This window comes from Callithrix jacchus, chromosome 20, assembly GCF_049354715.1.
Source record: "Callithrix jacchus isolate 240 chromosome 20, calJac240_pri, whole genome shotgun sequence".
NCBI lineage: Eukaryota > Metazoa > Chordata > Mammalia > Primates > Cebidae > Callithrix > Callithrix jacchus.
The window spans coordinates 40,948,080-40,969,552 of record NC_133521.1 but is presented as its reverse complement, the minus strand read 5'-3'; the positions used below and the strand labels follow the sequence as shown (position 1 = coordinate 40,969,552).

At 42.5% G+C, this 21,473-nt stretch overlaps 1 protein-coding gene across 3 annotated transcripts in view; it reads right to left on the bottom strand.

Moving 5' to 3' along the window:
* CDH13 (cadherin 13) overlaps positions 1-21,473 on the bottom strand; it is a 1,362,211-nt gene that overhangs the window by 467,031 nt on the left and 873,707 nt on the right. For all 3 annotated transcript variants that reach the window (XM_078357844.1, XM_078357843.1, XM_008986283.5), the window contains one exon: positions 15,253-15,397. In XM_078357844.1, the coding sequence (XP_078213970.1) occupies positions 15,253-15,397 (145 nt within the window). The remainder of the gene's footprint in view (positions 1-15,252; positions 15,398-21,473) is intronic.

Genomic DNA, 21,473 nt, shown 5'->3' with positions numbered 1-21,473 from the left:
TGTTGGGTACTATGCTACTACCTGGGTGACAGATTCATTCATACCCAAAGCCTCATCAGCACACAGTGTTTCCGTATAACAAACCTGCATGTGTATGCCCAAATCTAAAAAACAAGGTTGAAATTATAGAAAAAAGCAGGTAACAAATAGATCTACTATGAAACAATCAAACAAATAAACAAACTGTAATAGAAGGCCCCATTTCTTGAGAGCACCCCTCCCATATACTAAGCCTTGCTGCTACATATATTATCTCATTTAATTCTCAGAACTGCAAGGTACACAGAACACAGATATATTTTATGTAGGTGGTACATTCTCAAATATCTTAAATAATTTAGAACTTGCATAATTTAAGACTAATCTTGACAAAGAATGGTGCACATTCATCTGTACAAGCTAAAGCAAGATTTCCTATGGCAAGAGCAAATTTATTTTAAAAAATGAACCCTATCTTTGGCAGGAGAATGGAAGGAGGTACTGATACATGCTATAGCTACATATGACATGGATGAACCTTGAACAGCATGCCAAGTAAAAGAAGCCAGGCAGAAGGGGTCACAGACTGTGTACTCTCTCTATATGAAATGCTCAGCTAGGCAAATTTATAGAAACAAAGTATATTTATGGTGTCCTAAGACTATAAAGAGTGACTTCTAATGGCTACAGGGTTCCATTCTGGGATGATAGAAATACTCAAAATTGATGTTGGCAATGATTGCACAATTCTGTGAATATACTAAAAACCACTGAAGTACAAACTTTAGATGGATGAACGGGTAAACTGGATGGTATGTGAATTATATCTCAGTAAAACTAAGAGAGAGAATCCTGACAACCACTTTGAAATTACCAAATTTGTGACAAATATTTAAAATTTGGAGAGCACACTGTTTCTAATTCTATGCACACATGAAATTTTATTTATATTTCTATAATGAATCATTTCAAATTGGCCCATTTCTAACTCATACAAAGTGTTGCCACAGAAGATTACCACTAATTCAATGGGAGGAAATGGAGGCTCAAATGAACACCGCTGATAAGAGAAGGAGCCAGGGTTAGAATTCAGCTCCATGGGTCTCCAGCACTTTTCCAACTCCTGCAAGCTGCTGGGTGATGACACCAAGACCCTCCTGATAGTACCAGTGAAAAAAAGCCATTGGTGGATGCCAGTGTTTGCAACCCATGTAGCATTTGGTTGGTCATGCTGCTCAAAGCCTGATACATACTTGCTCTCAGAACCTTCACAGCCATTCTTTTGGGACACTGTTATTAGCCTCATGATCAAAGGAGTTACTCAAGGCTCAGAGAGGTAGGATAACATGTTAAAGGTCTCATCATCCCCAGTGGAAACACAGCTGAAAACCAGATCTTTTGGAGATGGGAGTCAGCCATCTCTGCCCTTGTGCCGTACCCTCGTCAGAATACAGTGATCTCCCTGATGAACCAACAGGTACCTTCTCACGATGCACTTCAACTTGATTCACTGGCAACAGAAAAGATTAATATTCTCTGGAAACCTTCTAGAGCCCTTTCAAGTTTTCCTCTCTGGCTCCTGGAAAGCGGACATGAAGCCGGCACATTGACATAAATGGCAGCCCCGTGACGGTGTGCATTATTGGAATATTTTCAGATTAGTAGTACCAGTCTGTGATCTGAAATTACAGTAATGCTAGGAAATCAAAATAGCTACGCTAAGAAAGTTTCCATCCTAAGGCAGTGGGTTTTTTTTAACCTAATAAAAATGTCTAGTGTCAAAGAGACCTTAGAATGCTTTCTGGAAGGAACTCTGATAACAGAGGAGACAAAGATCATTTTTGTTCCAATAAAGACTCAATTTTCTGATTGCCATACAAAACCTGGTGCATGAAATGCATGCAGAGGAGTAAGTGGCTTTAATGTCTACAGCAGCACAGCACAGTGGTTGAAAAGTGTGGCTCGGTCCAGGTGTGGTAGTTCACACCTGTAATCCCAGCACTTTGGGAGGCCGAGGCCAGTGGGTCGCGAGGTCAGGAGATTGAGACCATCCTGGCTAACACAGCAAAACCCTGTCTCTACTAAAAACACAAAAACTTAGCCAGGCGTGGTGGCATGTGCCTGCAGTCCCGGCTACTCAGGAGGCTGAGGCAGGAGAATCGCTTGAGCCCAGGAGGTGGAGGTTGCAGTAAGCTGATGGCACCACTGCACTCCAGCATGGGCAACAGAGCAAGACTCCATCACAAAGAAAAGAAAAAAGTGCATGGCTCAACTCAACATCAAATGGTCTGGGCTATAATTTTTACTGGTTGAGTGACACTGCAAATGCCGTATGTTATTAGATCTGGCCACAAATACAGAGAATTCAACATAACAGTGAGTTAAATATGACAGAAGTTCACAATTATCTGATGTAAAATAATTCTGGAAAGAGGCAATCCAGGACTGGTATGGCATTCCACAGGCAAAATAATGCCGTCTCGTTCTGTGCTTCCTTCTGAGCACATGGATTCTGCCCTTGAGGTCAGGTCACAGAGCAAGATGGCTGTCTGAGTTCTAGCTATCACACCTCTACTCCAGGCAGCAAAATAGGTGGGAGGAGGAGAATATGGGGTACTCTTCCTAGCTGAGTTGGTTCCTTTTAGAATCTATCCCAGAAGCTTAACATAGCACCCCTACTTCTAGATCACTGGCCAATACTTCCTCACCTCACCACATATAGCTGCAAGTGAGGCTGAGCAATACAGTCTTCACATGGACACCTGCTAGCAGACTACACAGGGATCTGTTACTGTAAGACAGCAGAATGGATTTTGAGGAAAACACTTCTGCTCTGCTGGACAGTTTGTTTTCTAGCTTCCTGCAGTTTCAGTTTCCTCTCTGGGACATGGAGATGATCATAGCCCTCACCTCTAGACTGTGGTAGTAAGTCAATGAGAAGCCCTCAGCAGAGGGCCTGGTAACAGCTCCCACTCAAAAAATGCTCACTGTTAAAATGAGCTCCACGTCCATGGATCCCACTTAGAGGAGTGGGTTCCTGTGGCTCACCATAAAAAGATACCACCCAATGCGTAAAATCTGTAGCATCTCTCCTGCCAAGTTTACATTTGGGCTTCACAACTAAAACTCTTCATTTTCTCCATGTAGGGAGAAACACTGGCCCTAATGACATTCTGAGCCAAATGATTCTTGGTGGCTGAGGCTGTTCTGTGCGTTGAAGTATGTTTGGCAGTCCTTGGCCTTGGTCTGCTATATGCAAGTTGCACCCTCCCCTTCCCCGGTGTGGCAACCCAAAGTGCATCCTGGGGACAAAATCATTCAAAGTTGATCCACTGCTCCATGGCGTCTGAAATCACTGAACACAGCTCTGCCAGCAGTAGCAGTCTCTCGGGTTACCTGAGTTTTAGTTGCGTGGGTCAACATTTCCTGTTAAAACACATCAAATATAGTTTCCGAAAATGGTGCATCACAGACAGAAGTTGATAATTTCATGCGAGTGTGTGTGAATATATACACACATGCACACATGTATACACGTATGTTACTATTTGAGTCATTACCCCTAGCCCTGCCTTATGACTTCAGTGTGAGCCAACAAGCATAGAACCTCTTCAGCTAGAGAGACGGTAAAATTGCAGAAATGACAAGAAAGGAGAGGAATAGATGGCAAAGCAGCTCCAGAGTCTAGATTCGATGGGCCAGGGGAACAGGCCAGCAGGGTCCTCCGTCATCCTGAAAAGCTGCCCTTTTTTAAGGACACAGAGCCTGGCTGCAGAAATACAACCCCCAACCCACCTCCAAGAGAAAGGCATCCATGTCAGAAGCCTATTATAAACTAGGATCACAGCAGATAGAGACGGTGACACACTAAAGTGGAAAACTGGTGCAAGAAAGCAAAAATTCCCCAAACCAAACTTTTGAGAATTCTTTGAAAAGAGTCTTCTGAATAATAAAATAGCTTTGGGTACTACACTTGGTTTTTTAAAAATGCAGCCATAATTAAAGCAAGAAAGCTGTAAGTCTATTAAAATTTTTTTCTTTGATACTGAAAAACCCAACTCACGACCTATATTTTATAAGACATATACTTGAAAGGGATTTTATCTGCCCTCTTCCCATTGAACAGAGCATACTGAATCTCTTCCATTTGCTTAAGAAGGGAGGTGGTTCTACACAGAAATTATTCAGGGCATTAAAAAAAAACCTTACTGTACATATACGAAGGTGAAGTGATTTAAAGGTATTTGTATAGATAAATGGAGTATAGCTCTAGACTGTGTTCTCAGAAGGGATGGTAGTCTTAGAGCAACGGTGCTGCAGTAAAAGCTGCTTTATCAAGCTCTCTGCTGATTATAAATCTTCTCTGACATTTGTAGACTGTGTTGACCGATGGATGGCTCAGCATGCTTCATGCATCTTTGAGTTCTGGAGCATCTCTCAAACTACCGCTAGGGGGAGAATTTGGCTTTATTTGAGGTCACCACCATATGGATGGGCTGTGTGGAGTTACCTGGCAAGCGGGGCTAGCATAAAATGACTAAGGAAGGTTGGTGGTGTGTTCTCTCTCTGTCTCTGTCTCTCTCGTTGACACAAACACATGCACACATAAACATTCACAAACACACACATACACATACATGAAAATGAACTCACTCATGTATGTGTGTAAGAAAATGCTCCCTTAAGGTGGATTTGGGATTACTTGCAATATCATCACGGGTGAAACAGTTAAAGGACAGTGGGTGTTTTGGACGAGGAGGAACTGAAAAAGCACAGGAATTCGAGTCACACAGGTCTGAGTTTCAATCTGAGCTTCATCATCAACCAGCTGTATGACCATGGGGGTAAACTAACCTCCCTGTGTGTCCGTTTCCACAACTGTCAAACGGTTGTAAGGACTGCTTTAAAAGCTAGGTGTAGAACTTGGACCAGCATCCGGTACCTAACAGTGCTAGGAAATTTTAAGGCTGATGACCACTGCTTTGTTACCCTGCGACAGGCATCATCTCCCTCCCTTATTCCTAGAGAGATGCTCCTGGTAGCCTACTGACTTTCTCCGAGCAGCAGTGATGCTTCATTTACTGACTTCCTCTTTAGTCTGCAAACTCTACCAGAGTCAGGGTCCACGTCCGCGTTATGCTTCCACCCCACCAACCCCACCCACATTAAACAGCATAACTGCTATACAGCAGGTACTCTGAAGATTCTTGGTGATGGAATGAATACATTTCCAATAAATACAACATTTATTTAAAAATTGAATTAAAAAAACAGTTCACCATGATTCACAATTTCTGCCCTTTGGGGCCATTTGTTCATCCAGGGGAATTTATTGGGTAGACTCTGTATGCCTGGGACTCTGCTAAATGTTGGAAGTTAAAGGATGAAGAGAAAACCACTCAGTTTCCCTGGTCTTAAGCGTATGGTTGAGAAAGAGAGCTGAAGGTAGAGTCCAGTTTCTACTTACAGAAAATTTATAAACCTGTTAAGGCTTAAGGTATTGTAACTCCATATAGATGGCATCGGTTACAATAAGCTGGCATCATAAAATGAGTCAATATTTAGTATTTCCCCATCTGTCACACATTTGTTTTTGCTGGCTGCAAAAACCTTACATGCTCTCTTACCTCCATCTCCGTGGTTGCTATGGTCCTCTCAGGCCCAGAACGTTGAAATGCCCATTTCCCCACTTCTTTCTTCACAAAATACCACAAGTCATTTTTCAACAGTAAAAATCATATCTAACAGCTCTCTTTCTCAAAACCACCCAAGGGCTTTCTACTAAGTTTAAAATGCAATCAAAACTTATGGTGCTCTAAACCAGGGGTCTGCAAACTTTTTATCTGCAGAGGATCAGGTATTATATAACTTTTGCCACCATGGAATATACAGTCTCCGTCCCAGCTGCCCAATTCTGCAAAAGCAGCCATAGTCAATACATGAATGAATGGGCATGTTTGTATTCTAATAAAACTTTATTTAAAAAAAAAACGGGCAGAGGGACAGATTTGGCCCATGACCCATAGTTTGTTGACTCATGCTTGGAAGGATCTTGCCATTTCCCATCCCTTTTCTCACCTGGTACTACCCTCCCTCAGGTCATTCCTGCCTCAGGTCTCTGCACTTCCTGGCCCCTGTGTCTGGAATGTTCTTTCTCCGTGCCTTTATGTGGTAGGCTCCTTTATTCTCACTGGGCTCAGCTTTGACACCACCTCTTTTGAGAGACCTTTTGTTGACCTTACGGTCATTGTACCTTGTTTTACTTTATCCAAAACTTAAATTTAATGTGGTGTATCCATGTTTGTTGGTACCTTTCTCCTCCCAGGAAAGTGACAATGTCTTAAGAATAGAGTCCTAAGCGGTCTTGGCCACTGCCATGTCCCCAGCACCTAGAATATTATCTGACTCAGAAACTGCCCAGTAATACGTGTTGAATCAATTTACTGATGAAATGGTTACAAGGAAATGATTTGAAATAAGGGTTTCCCTGAAATGAGAACTGCTTAATAACACCTGAATCTGCCACTCTATTTCACTCAGCTTCAGTGCTAAAAATTGCTGGACTATTCCGAGTGGATCCTTTGATATCAGGAAAGATATCCAGCAGCACTGGTGAGCACGCTTTGTGCTAGGACAACTCACGGACTTTTTCACCTTTGCTTTGCAGCTGCTCCACCATCACCAATTTCCATTTTGGCTAGGAATTCCTGACAGGTTTATTCTTACAGAAGACTGTAGAATGATCACTACGTTTCTGAAGCTACAAATGTTCCTTTGCCCTGCTGTCACTTTAAACTATCATTTTAGTTAACTTACTAAATTTTTAAATTTGTTACCTTTATTCTTAAATATCTGATGCCACAAATCCTTCCCCCTTCCAAATGTAGAGCGACGGAAGGATGGCTCCCTAAAGGCATGGCCTGAAATATAAGGATGGCCTAAAAAATATATATATAAAAAAATAGTGGGCAGGGCTATTCAGCATTTATTTTTACAAGGAAGTAATCAAAGGGAGCCCAAAGGCATCATGTCTCCAGTTCACCCAGAATACAAAGGTCTAATACGAATGATAGGAGCATGGGTGATGAGCAGAGGAGAGGCAGATACATAGGCAAGTCCAGGAGTAAGACTTCACGGTTAGAGAGGAGAGTGTTTCAGCAAACAATGGGGTGTCCGTCTCTTGATTTGATCTCTAGCCCCAGAGACGCATGTGCGAATTTAGGGGGAGAGAGAGAGCTATGAGCAAAAATGAAAAGAGTTGTTTTCACAGTTACCCACATTAAAGATGAAACATACAGTTCTGTTGGTTAGGTACTTTTCTCCTAGAATAAAGGGGTTCAGGCATTCTCTCCTGTCCCAGAAGATGCTTTGGTATCCAGCTCCAGTGAGCCAGCAGCCAACGGCCCGAATAAGTGCAATGGTGTCCATCAGGGTGGGGCTTGGATATAGAGAGAAATCCTAATGGCTCTGACAAAGGCGCTGGCTGCCTTGGTTCTAACCCCGTGTGAAATACCACTGGAAGACCTTCAGACATAGGAGCAACTTGGCAAAGATTCAGTTTCTTCTTTCTTTATGTGTATACATTTGACGGGTACAAGTCCAGTTTTGTTACATGGACATGTAATACAGGGGTGAAGTCTTCGCTTTTAGTATGACTATCACCTGAGTAACATAAATTGCACTCATTAAGTCATGTCTCATACTCGACACCCTTGTCACCCTTCCACCCTTCTGAGTCTCCAGTGTCTGTTATTGCGCACCCACGTCCATGCGCACACTGATTTATCTGACTTGTGAGAGCATGCAGTATTTGACTCTCTATTTCACCTAAGATAATGGCCTTCAGTTCTATCCATATTGTTGCCAAAGCCATGATTTTATACTTTTGTATGGCTAAAGAGTATTCCATTGTGCATGTGTGTGTATGCATGTAGGTACGGTACGGTGATAAATACATGTGGTGATAGCTACATGAGTGCAGGTGTCTTTTTGATAGGATGGCTTCTTTTTCTTATGTAGATACCCAGCAGTAGGACTTCTGGATTAAATGGTAGTTCTATTTTTAGTTTCTTGAGAAATATTCATACTGCTTTCCATATGGTTGTACTAGTTTACATTTCCACTAACAGCATATAAGCATTCCCTTTTCTCTTGAATAACTAGGTGGAGTCAATAGCTAGCAAAGTTCAGATAATCCTTTCCGTATCATTTATTTCTAAATTTTCCCTCTGGGAAATGTTCTCTGATTGGATTATGCGACTCTTTCATAAAATTTGTTTTATGGTCACCTGCACTGGGGTGAATTGCACCGTAATTCAAGCGCTGTCTCCTCCGATCTCAAGGGTTCTGCAGTGCGCTAACGATACCCTCCCTGGGCAGTGCTTCTCGGCTAAGACTCCAGTGATGACTTGAGGAAAGGGGCCAGTCTCAGTCACTGCATTCCTCTGCCTTGACCACAATATCCAGCGAGTATTCTGTAGCAAAGCCACTCACAATCTACAAAACAGCTACTGAAATGGCCACAAAAACTTGTAGCTGCTGAGTGTAATCCAGAGAAACAAACAAACAAAAATAGCCATCAGTATGCTCGTGAGTGAAAAGAAAGACTATCGTGTCCTGCTGCATCAACAAGCTTAACCAACAGACTAAAATCCTCTGATTAGAAGCATCACCTGAATAGGGATGAAAACATAACAAGGCATATCTGCTGTCCCATCAATCCCACCATTTAAATGTAACCTAAAGAAACTGTCACAAACATGGGAAGAGATGAGCTCTCCTCTGCAGAACTGATATAAGTGTAGGAAAATGAAAACAATTTAAATCAATAGGAAATTGGTTAAGGAGACGATGGTGGATCCAGGCTCTAGCTGTTTGAAACAATGATGCAGCTTGATGGTTACTGATTTACAAAAACGTCCATAGGACGCTGAGGAGTGAAGAGAGAGATTTACAGAAAAGCGCATAGCGCTCCCATTCTGTAAACCTGTGCACCTGCTCCTCTCTGTGTAGACACGCCCGGAGAGAGCCCCAGAACCGTGCTCACTAAAATATCAAATGTGGTTATCGCTGGATGATGGGACTGGGAGTCACTGCATTTTCTTTCACTTGAAAAGAACAGAATTGCTTTATTTTGTGAAATATATCTACCTAAGAATAAAGATGAAATAGTCACATGCCTGATAATCCAGAAACACACAGCATTGATTGGGGAAGTTGAGAATGGAGAAGCCTACAGCGTGAAAGTCTGAAAATGCCAGCAAAAGAAAACCTGACGATTGGTGGATTGAAAAGTCACATCACAGTTACTGAAACAAGTGAAGAGGTAACCAGAAAAGGGAATTTACTACCAGGCCATAGCAACAATCTGAAGACTGTCTGCTGAGCTGGGTGTCAAATAACAACTATCAAATATCCTAGCCATCTTTATTTAGCTCAAGCTGTTTGGAGAATAGCAACTTCCAAGCAAAGCTGAGCTCTCAGGATAGCCACTGGTCCCAAAGGCCACTTGATCAGCTGTTTTTTTCTTATGTCTGGAATGGTTGAATGTGTTTAAAAATTAAAGGAACTGTATCTTGAAAAGAAACTCAGGTGGATCCCAGAGGAAAAATAAAAGATAAAAACTCCCTACATCATCTCTTCAGAGGGGCCTCCGCTCACTACAAGACTAGGTTTGGGCCCCCTGAGATGAGCATCCTGCACAGCCATGTTGTAGCACTTGCCACAATTTTCTTTCTTATTTATTTGTTGTTGTCCTCCCTCCCCAGCTATGAACACCAAGAGGGAACAAGCAGCACCTGGCAGGTCCACAGCTGCACATTTAGAGCTTAGAATAGCACCAGTGCAGAGTAGATGCTTGATACGCTTACTGGAGAAAATTAAAGGGAGCAAGAGAGAACAGCGAGGGAGGGAAAGTGGCTGGGCTTTCAGAAGTTAGACAATGAGGACGCAACTGCTAATCTCTGCTTGTCTTCAACAACCTCAAGAAGGATGAGACAATGTGCATCTTTCATGTCGCAGAATGTGCACCTCTATGTGAATGCCACATTCGTCTTTCTCAGCCATGCAGTGTGGGAGCTAATTCTTTCCTTCCATGACCACTCACCACCTATCTTTCTCAAAGCTGCCCCACCTGTCCAGGGTGGGGGCTGCCATTCTCCGAGCTGCTCTGGCTGCCATTTGAGGTGGCTAAAAGCCAGGAGGAAGAACACAACCTATAGCCAGCTCCTGATCTTGTTGGAAGGCCAAGGCCTCAAGAGGACAGGATATTCAAGCTGATGGATCCCAGGTTGCCCCTGTGCATGGCTGGCTGCACAAGCCTGGAAATTAAAGCCCTCCTTGCAGACAGCTTTGAACCAATGTCTCATCATCAGGACTGGGGGAGCAGATATCCCAGCTACCTGCTCCTCAGCTGGGTGAACTGTAATGTATGTGTTTAACATCATTTCCTAGAGCCCCCCCAAAAGGATAACACTGCAATTGGTCACTCTGGGAGCTGGCTTAATAATGCACCTCAAGTTGTCTGACTTCCTTTTCTATACCTCTCCTTACCTTGTATCTGTCCCTGCACCTCTCAGGTAAACCACATGCCTCAATCTTCATCTCAGGCCTGCTTCTCAGGGAGCCTGACATGCCATCCCTCATGGTCAGCCTTTCTCAAAGGTGCCCAGGAAACTCCAGGGAGCAAAACCCGTGAATTGATGTCAACAAGGCATGATGGGGCCTTGGAATTAGTGCCCTCCAGGAATTTCAAGAGCTCTAACCCTCTACTCCCTACTCATGAACACCTACTCCTAAACACCATGTCCTGGGCATCAGAAAGCACCAGACTCACACAGAGATCTGGTCGTCCCCATGGAGCAGCCAGCGCCTTGGCTTGGGCCTCATAAATCAATGCCTGTGGCTCTGCAAAAGGAACAGCTCGTGATCTGCAAAGTCAAAGTCCATTATTTTCTGTTGATCTTCCTTCATCCAGGAATGATTCACCAAAACAATACCCTGGAGTTTAGCGCTGAGCCGCCCAGAATGGTGTCCTGTCTGCACATACAGATAAACATGGGTGACCTTCCTTTGTGATAGATTGCTGCTGAGGGCATTCGAACACACAGGGACGCAACAACGATGTGTGGTTTGTTGGAAGATGAATTTCTCTTCATACAACTCATGTGTCTTTTTGCTTTACTTTTGCTAAAGGGTACACTGCCCGAATAAAAATAATAATCGCAGTGTTCACAGTACAAAGGCATTCCTTACACATGTGTGATTTTCAGAGCACTCGGTGAAGCATACTGTCTCACTGAATCCTCACATATACTTCTCTAAGGTAGGTACTGTTTTATTTTATCCCCATTTGCAGGGGCTTCTAGAAGGTTCAGTAACTTGTCCGAAGTCTCACCGTGTTAAATAGCTGAGCAGAGCATCCAACACAGCTCTCGGCTACAATGCTGTGAGCAGGAACAGCCACATAATTAGTGGGGCTCAGTGTAAAATGAAAATGCAGACTCCTTGTTCAACAATTATTAAGAATTTCAAGATGGTGACAGCAGAACATGAAACTAAGCCGCAGGCCTTTCTGAGCATGGAACCCTTCTGTGCACTGGGCTGTGTGAGGCTGCAAAAGCTATGCCCATGAAGCTGTCTTCGGTTATGTGGACTCAGAAAAAAGTGATGTGAGTGATGATAAGGGCCTCAGCATTCAACCCTATTGAACCCTAGAGGTGACTCAATGACCCGGCTATTTTGTCAGAAGAACTAGTCATTTTCTGTCAGGCTCTAAATCAGTTCATCTGATAGAAATGCACAAATACTTCCCCCAGCTGGGCCTGCAAAGACTCTATGGTACAAAACACAGAAGCAGGAGAGCAGACCCAATGGGCCAGGTGGCTTTGGGTCCCCCCACTTTTCTTTCTGAGATAGAGTCTTGCTCTGTCACCCAGGCTGCAGTGCAGTGGCCTGATCTTGGCTCACTGCAACCTCTGCCTCCTGAGTTCAAGCAATTCCCCTGCCTCAGCCTCCTGAGAAGCTGGGATTACAGGCGCACATCACCATGGCCAGCTAATTTTTGTATCTTTAGTAGAGATGGCATTTCACCATGTTGGCCAGGCTGATCTTGAACTCCTGACCTTGTGATCTACCAAAGTGCTGGGATTACAGGCGTGAGCCACCGCGCCCAGCCAGCTCTTGGGTTTCTTATAGTTCACACAAGGCCTAAGAACAAATGTAGGCTACTGTGGACAGAAGTGGACTAGTCCTTTGAGCAGGATGACAGTGCAGATCTGGTCACAATCTGCAGAGAACTGAGGCAGAAGTGGCAGCCTCTTATCAATTGAGTAAGCAACCATTCGCCAAAGTTTGGAGCCAGAGACACAGACACTAACTGTCTCTTCCCCTAGCCATGTAACTTTGGCAAGTTCCTAAGCCTCTTTGATGTTGAGTTTTCTCATCTGCAAGATGGGGATAGTGCTGTCTACCTCTCAGGGCAGGAGGTGGGATAGTGGATGAAATGATGCACATGTATGGCTCCTGGCACACAGTGAGTGCTCAACTCAGTGCCGTGATACACAATGGCTGTTTCCATCATGAATTTGGTGGGACTATTGAAGGAGCCCAAGATTTGAAGGTGAGTTATGCAGGTTGACTCCCAAGCAGCGACCCCCATCTTTTATTTGTGAGAACCAGGAAAAGTCATGCAACATTTTCCAGAGTCAGCCCCCGACCCACACCCTCGCTCCCAGTGGGTTCCAAATACTTTCTGTAGCACATGGGATCCTACAAGCCACAGATGAGCAGAGCATGATGGAAACAGAAAAAACATTTATTTTATTTTATTTAGGTGGAGTTTTGCTCTTGTTGCCCAGGCTGGAGTCCAGTGGCACGGTCTCAGCTCACTGCAACCTCCCTAACTGCTGAGATTACAAGCCTCCCAGGTTCAACCAATTCTTGTGCCTCAGCCTCCTGAGTAGCTAGGATTACAGGCATGCACCGGTGCACCCGGCTAATTTTGTATTTTTAGTAGAGATAGGGTTTCTCCATGTCGGTCAGGCTGGTCTTAAACTCCTGAACTCAGGTGATCCACCCACATTGGCCTCCGAAAGTGCTGGGATTACAGGCGTAAGCCACCGCGCCTGGCCAAGATAATCATTTTTATAGCCAGTCAGGGTTTGTTGTTACTACTCGTCAATGATTTAAGTTGAAGAAGACATTGGAAAGAGAACACCATCTTCTTCCTCAGATTCCCACTGTCTTCACGGATGCTGCAACTCTCTTACAGGGTGCTAAGTAACCTAAGTGACTTTTTTTTTGAAACTTTTTTGTAACATTTTCACATTCTTGATCCCAAATCTGACTGATTCTATTTCAATTCCTACTCTATAGTCCAACCCAGAGGGTGCTGAAAAAGAATACAATGAATCCATACAGACACCTGAGTATGTATTTTTTATAGGATAATACCAATCATAAACAGACATTTGAGGTGGCTTATAGTTTTGCTGCAGAAGTGTCTGTCCTTAACTGAATAACTTTGCGATTTAAGAAATGCAGTGTGCATAAAGAATTCTATCTTTCTTCAAAAAATATTACATGTATATACAGCAATAAAATCTGAAACTCTTTTCTAAACTTTAAGGACGTGCACAGTGGGAGGAAAATTGGATATCATCTAATCATATACAAACACAATATACAAAGACGTGTGAGCTCACACAATATACAAAGACGTGAGAGCCCATAGCCACACTGAATGTGACCACTGTCATCTACGTTTAGAACACTTCTCCAGCCCATCTGAATTCTAGTCACTCACTCACGGGGCCTGGGTACCACAGACAGCAACTGGGAATCATTTTTCTGTTCTGCTCAAACTTTGGCCTCTTCAGTCGCCTTCCTCATTGGTTTTCCTAACGTGTTCTACACATCAGCTTGTTTAAGAAGATTTCTGTAAACATCAAACCCAAATTCTAGGGTGTCTCTCACCAGAAGCCATCTTTCCATCAAAAGCCACTCACAGAGAGTGGCCACATGGACTGCCCTAAAGTGAGTGGCCTGACCTCCCTTCACCTGCCCTCTCTCCTTTTCTCTAGACCTATCATTGCTCCTCTGCCTCCAACACTTCCCCAAATACCCTCTGGCACACACGCAGTGAATTCACTCTCACTTTTACAGAGTATATTCAAAGCTGGGAAGGAGGAGGGTTGCTCTTGCCCTTGGAGGATTTGGTGCGGTGCAATAAAGACCCAGTTCCTTGAAACTGATGGGAGGTTTTAGCCATCTTGCATACAATTATTCACCTGGTTGTCTGGGAAGGTTACCATGGCAACATTTCCAGAGCCTCGTGTATCTACATGTCACTGATACATCCTATCAATTCAGCAAAGGGGGAAAAAATAGTCAAAGCAGCTCTCATCCCCTGTCTGGTCTGACGAATCACTATTTTTCTTATTTGGACATCATCTAGGCACAGCAACATGACACTCCTAATACGATGTTTTTTTCACTCAAGTGTATTTTAGGGCAGAAATTCCAAGTCCAGCCGAATAGGAATATTCCTGCTTTATTCTTCATTTTCTCAAGCATTGTATGCAGGAGTGATTTCCGCTGATGGCTATGAAATACTTTAATTAGTACGCATCGGGCCAAAAAAGGAAGCTCTAAATTCTAGAACCTTCCCTGGTAGAAAGGTTAAACATGGGGAAAGATAGCAGGAGCTCTATGGTAACCTTGAGTGACTTCTATAATGGCAGGTACATGCATTTCCGGAAAGAGATATCAAACATCTTCCTTTTGGTCCTCTGACTGAAGACAAAAGCTTTCTTCATGCATATCTTCTAAGGGAAGGGAAAAAGTCCAACCTATTTTACTAAAATAGCTCTTATTAAAAGGCCACTATGAAAAGAAATAACTGAGGAGTTTGTAATGAGGACCCAATTCTCCTCAAAGCCCTGCTATAGCACAAAGTTCCCCCTTGGACCTTCACAAAGGTAAGCTGGATATTTACATGGTGCCCAAGATCAGCCATGCCTTAGAGACTTAGATGGCAGTCATTCTTGGAGGATCAGCTTCAGAGACAATGAAAGAGATTTTCATAGCTTGCAACACCTCGGTCAAGCTTTGTACTTTAGCTTTCCAACCTGGCTTCTAGGCAGGAAAGTAACATGTCAACGTTGATACAAGCTGACAAGTCAGAATAGCCACACAACAGTCCCTAGAATCCACAAAGGTCATAGTGTCCCTCTTTCCGAGCCATTATGCTAAAGGTGAATCGCCATGACATACCTGTGGGTGACCCTTCCATGACGTGGCCAATGTAGGGGCCTTCCCGAAAGATCGGTCTGTTGTCATTCTGATCAATCACGATGACTTCCAGAGGCACCGGCCCCTCGAGGGTTTTGCCATTGGCATCAGTGGTCTCCACAAATAGCTATTTAAACAAAGAGATCGGGGGAGAAAGGAGATATTAATTCATGAGGAAAATTGAAATAAGGTTCTCTAGAGAAAGTAGGTTACATCAGCAATTTTATGAGCCCTTGGCAATATTGAAACTGTGGTCTCAATGGATAGTCACTGGGACCAGAATAGAAATGAAACACTCCAGAATAAATTTACAATTAATTCATCAAATCTGCAAAGAAAGTTAAAAACAAAACAAAAATCCCAAAACATAAACAGCCATAGCCAAGAAATTAGGCTTATATCATTTCTGTATTCCCAATCTCATTATGCTGAAAAATAATGTTATGCCAATAAAAATCATGTACTAAGCAGTTATGAACCAAGTACATTAAGAGATAACCAAAGTGTTTATGGCAATTTTTTAGGAGAAAGTCAGGTCAGTATTTGTAGGGGCAGTATTTCCTCAGGCTAGGAACTCAGAATTTTCAGGGACCCCGAAAGGCACCTTGGGATTCCTGCCCACCAGGTTCTTTACAATCTCGGAGGATTTCAAAACCCACGAATCACTTCCATAGCGAACTACTTTCAGACCTCTATGAAGAAGGCAGCATTAAAAAAAAAAAAAACCAACAGCTTTTTTGGTTTGTTTTGGAAACAAAGAATTATGCCATGGCATTTCCAGTGAATCACAGGGACCTTATGTGTTAATTTTCTGTCCTTAATTCAGCCTTGATTTAACTCAGCCATAACAGTAATACTTCTGGGATATAAGTGGTGGTCGCTGCATAGGAATATTTTGGTGAGAAAAGGGCATCTGCATTTGGAACCTAGTACAACTCTTTCCTATCTGTGTGACCTTGAGCAAGACACCGGAACTCAGTTTTCTCATCTATAAATGGGGTTAATAAAAACACTTATTAGGAATAAAAACAAACACTTATCCAGTGCTTACTTAGGATCTATACTATATTAACTCACTTGCTTCTCATAATAAACCTTCTGGATCCTTTTACAGAGGAGAGAATGAAAGTAAATAGAGGCTAAGTGGTGGAGTCCAGATTGGCCTTGGGAAGTCTGCCTCCAGGGCTCACATTTTTAACTACTATAAACAGTATTTCTAAAGCACTTAATATGAGACCTGTCATATATCTCAAGAATATTAACCGCTGCTATTGTTGCTAGTTATTATCAATACTATTGTCAAAAGTAGTTCAAATTAGGAAAATGAAAGACAAACAGTCTTGTTATAAATCAGTACAGTCCCATCCCACCTGATGATATTGTAGACCAGTGTAATCCTTTTAAAAGCCTGGCAAAATTCAACAGAAATCATGAAAGACTTGTGCTTTGTTCTATTTTTATACCACTCCTGATCCAATGTAAGTTTGCACTACATATTTGGAACTATTCACTGCATTGTTCTTTCTATTTTTTTGTTTTTCTAGATGGAGTTTGGCTCTTATTGCCCAGTCTGGAGTATCATGGCATGATCTCAGCTCACTGCAACCTCCACCTCTCAGGTTCAAGCGATTCTCCTGCCTCAGCCTCCCAAGTAGCTGAGATAACAGGCATACATCACCATGAGCAGCTAATTTTTTATATTTAGCAGAGACAGGGTTTCATCATGTTGGTCAGACTGGTCTCAACGTCCTGACCTCAGGTGTCTGCCCACCTCGGCCTCCGAAAATGCTGGGATTATATGCATGAGCCACCACAACTGGCCACATTGCTATTTCTAATAATAAAATTACACTGGCATCTGCCTTAATGTCCAGTGGAAGGGAATTAGTTGAGTTAATGTTTGTGTAACAACACATTACAATGCAATAGTTTTTAAACCTTGTTGATCTTAGAAGATTGAGTAAAATTATACAAAATAACAAGTATATAATGCATGTATAACACACAAATATGGACAGAATTTGGAGGCAGTGAGCAGAACGAAGCCAGGTATGTGTGGGTAGATATTATTATTTCTTTACTATTACTTCATCCTTTTACTACCAAGTTCAAATGCAGACATACACACTTGATTGCCGGGCAGATAAAATAATGCAAATAATTAGAAAAAATTCAGTGCAGAGAGCCTTCTAATATCTGTTCGCAAAGGAGATCTCATAGAGAGTTAAATTTTATACTTTTATGTTTTTTTAAAGCTATTATGAGAATACTGCTAACAAAGGAAATCAATCAAAATAAAGCTTTGGGGCAATTTTATGTAATAACATAGGTCTGGTTTTTCATCTTCCCAAAATAGCCAAGGACTTGACTTTAACTGAACCCCCCAACACCCTGCAAAAAAGAAAACTATGCATAAAGACACCAAACATCTTGGATCTGAATCCTAAGATTCTGCATTCTGCAAGACCTGGCCAGGATCACAAGCTACAAGTAGGATAGAGAATCGGAGCTCACATTTGCCAAATATTCAAATATGCTGAAACTGGGAAGGGCAGACAACAAGATCCATCTTAACACAATGGAAAGAAGGAAACTAAGGGGACACCATTGATTAAGATGAATACAAAGTGTGGAGCTGAATCTCAGAATACCAATTATGCAAACAGAAAAGCCAATGGTATTTTATGATACGAAGCTATTCAGAGTTTGACTCATACTTTTCAGAGGACAATAATATCAACAGAAGCCAAGAGTTTGGAATGGTCTCTAAAAACAGCAAAGCACGGTTAAGTGCCATTTTCTCTTTTTTCTTTTCTTTTCTGTTCTTTCTTTCTTTTTCATTTCTTTAATGTTAATTTAATACAGATTATTTGAGGACCCACTACATGTCAGCCATCATACTGAACATTGGGTATCCAGCAGTTAGCAGAAAAGATACCCCATCGTGGAGAGACCGAGATAAATAAACAAGAGAAAAAGATATGAACAATATAATTTCAGTCACAGATGAGGGCTGTGAAGGATACGAGACAGGTTTGAACACGAAAGCTTCCTTATCCAATACTGTAGCTGCTAGCCACATGTGGCTATTGCAATTTACATTTACTAAAATAAAAAAACTCAGTACTCCAGTCAAACTAGGAATGTTCTGAGTGCTCAGTAGCCATATGTGGGTAGTAGCTACCATATTAGACGACATGGATGCAAAACATCTCCATCACTGCAGAGACACAGTACTGGGCTAGAATATGACTGAGAAAGAGTGAGTGAGTGACTGTGTGTGTGTGGGGGGGCAGGGGGCACCTATTTGAGATAAATGCAGGGAAAAACCTTATTGCTGAGGGAATATTTCAGCTGAGACTTAAATGACAAGAAAGTGGAAAGAGATAGCAAAGAAAAATACATGGAAAATGATTTCTAGACAGCAGAAATAGCAATGCAAGGACTCTAAGATAGGAATGAGGTTGGAACTAATTTGATGGTGGGGAATGGTATAAGATCAAGTCAAAAAATTAAGGTTCCACTCAACTCCAAATAAAGTAGGTTAAGGCTTACGTCCATGCAAGACTCTTTGAATAGAACAACCCAAACCAAGTGAAGAATGAAGACATTTTGTTTCTATAAGTCGCTGGTAAGGCGGAAATGGGAAAGAAGTATATCATGCTTGTCCCCAACAGACGGAATCATAGCAGACCAAATAAAATACATAATAGAAATGCCGGGCACGGTGGCTCACGCCTGTAATCCCAGCACTTTGGGAGGCTGAGGCAGGTGGATCACGAGGTCAAGAGATCGAGACCATCCTGGTCAACATGGTGAAACCCCGTCTCTACTAAAAATACAAAAAATTAGCTGGGCATGGTGGTGCGTGCCTGTAATCCCAGCTACTCAGGAGGCTGAGGCAGGAGAATTGCCTGAATCTAGGAGGTGGAAGTTGCAGTGAGCCGAGATCGCGCCATTGCACTCCAGCCTGGGTAACAAGAGTGAAACTCTGTCTCAAAAAAAAAAATTATATATATATAAAATAGGAAATGTATGTGTTTGATGGAGAGGTGTGCCTAATTTTAAAATAATCTTATTAATGATGTGGATGAAAATTAAGCACATGCATATGCATGAGGAAACTGTTAGTCAATACAGCCCTACCCACCTAATCACATACTGTAACAAAACCTGACATTCCCATGAGTTTTCCTCACTGTTCTCATATGAAGGTCAGACCCACAGTTAGCAAATGCCAAACTTTCTGAAGTCAGGCTCTTAAATTCCAGCACGTCCTCCAGTATCAGAGAATAAATGTTCAGTAACGTGCTTGCCTGCCTTCTTTCTTCCTAATTTAAATACCCAAAGCACACAAATCCTTAGTTTGAAAAGACTGGAACAATGCTTGTTCCCTTTGAATTACATGATAGATTCAAGTGGCTATGTTTGGGCTCTAAAAACAAAACAAGCTCAAATGCATTCAAAGGGAGGCATTCTGATATTTGTTCTTTATGTTGGAAGTGAGATGCCACTTGGTAGAAACCTACTGTGAGAAAAATAAACAGGTAGCCATGGCAGAAGGTAATGAAATACTTGCTCAAAGGAAATGGAAACCATCCAGCCCCTCACTGCCTATTTCAAGACCACCCTTTCAGACATGAGGATTTCTATTCTTAGATTCAATGGTTGACCTGCTTGCGAATAATACGGTATGATATAAAAAAATGTCCACTGTGGAGCCAGACTAGAGGGGCATTCAATAAGTTACAGCTAGAAACAGTTGTCCAACATTGCAGGATTTAATAACTAATTCCATAGTAGGTAGCCTGAACTCCACGCAATTACACATCTGACCAATGTCTGTGCTCTGTGTTCTAGTACCTTGCTATTCAAAGGTCAGTCTTCAAGCCAGCAGCACTGGCACCCCCCCAGGAGCTGGTTAGAAATGCAGGTTCCTCAGTCCTGCCTAGAACCTACAGATTAAACCCATGCATTTTAACACCGTTTCTGGGGAATTCTGGTGCACATTACTGTTTGAGTGATGCTGTGCTGAGACACAGGGGTTGGAGATAGAAATCCAAGGGTCTTGTGGAATCTGGGAATTGTATTCCCAGGTTCAGCTGTAGGAAAATAAATAAGCTCCAAATAGGAGACGGAATCTTGCCACCTGCTAGGAATTTCACTGTGTGGATGTTGAATTCATTCATCACCCCCAAGTACACAGGCCAGGAAGACAGATGTTGTCTGCAGGTCTATCTGGAGAAGTGCACACACACACACACACACACAAGCAGACATATTTACACATACCGCAGACATAGCACATTCACAAGTATACACATGCACCTACATTTCCCACAAACGTCAATTTTTTCCAATCTTTTCATCTTCAACTGTGCATGCTTAATGCTTAAAAGTCATATTTTTTTTCTGATCACTTTTTTGAGATGCTGTCAAATACAAAAAAAGCAAGAAGGGCTTACTAATTGCTTACTAATTGAAAAGTGAAACACTGCAGAAAACACGGTAAAATGCAGAGGTCCCAGAGACGGGAAAGCTCACAGAGAATGTTGACGAGTATTGAGGGCTCTGCATTGCCTTAGCCTTGGTGTGATTATTGGACCCCAACAGAGTTATTCTCCTCCATTGAGAAGAAAAATCCTAGGGGTGGGGGTCACTCATTCAGCTTTATCATTTATGGAGCCTAAGTGTCATCCAGGGAACTGGGTAAAAATTTAGATTCTTTAGAAATTTATGTTTAAACCAGCAATTGGAGAGATTCCAGTGCTGGTGGTTTCCTGCCCACACTTTGGAAAGCTTAGTCGATGATGAAAGGGAGATCCAGATGCTACCAGCATTGGTGGGCATGGTGGAGGGGAGGGTCGATGGAGGTGAAGGACATTTGCCAAAGCCTAGTGGAGGGTTTTAAGGAGCTGCGGAAAGAGCACTCAACCTGCATTAAGGAGGCCTGATATTAAATCCCGCTGACACAGCAGATTTGCTCCGAGCAAGGAAGGTACCTCTGTATCTTGGTTTTTGTGTTATCGATAAGAGCCTATCTTGGCTCAACTCCCACTTATGAGTCAGAACGTGTGGTGTTTGGTTTTCTGTTCCTTTGTTAATCTGCTGAGAATGATGGTTTCCAGCTTCATCCATGTACCTGCAAAGGATATGAACTCATCCCTTTTTATGGATGCATAGTATTCCATGGTGTATATGTG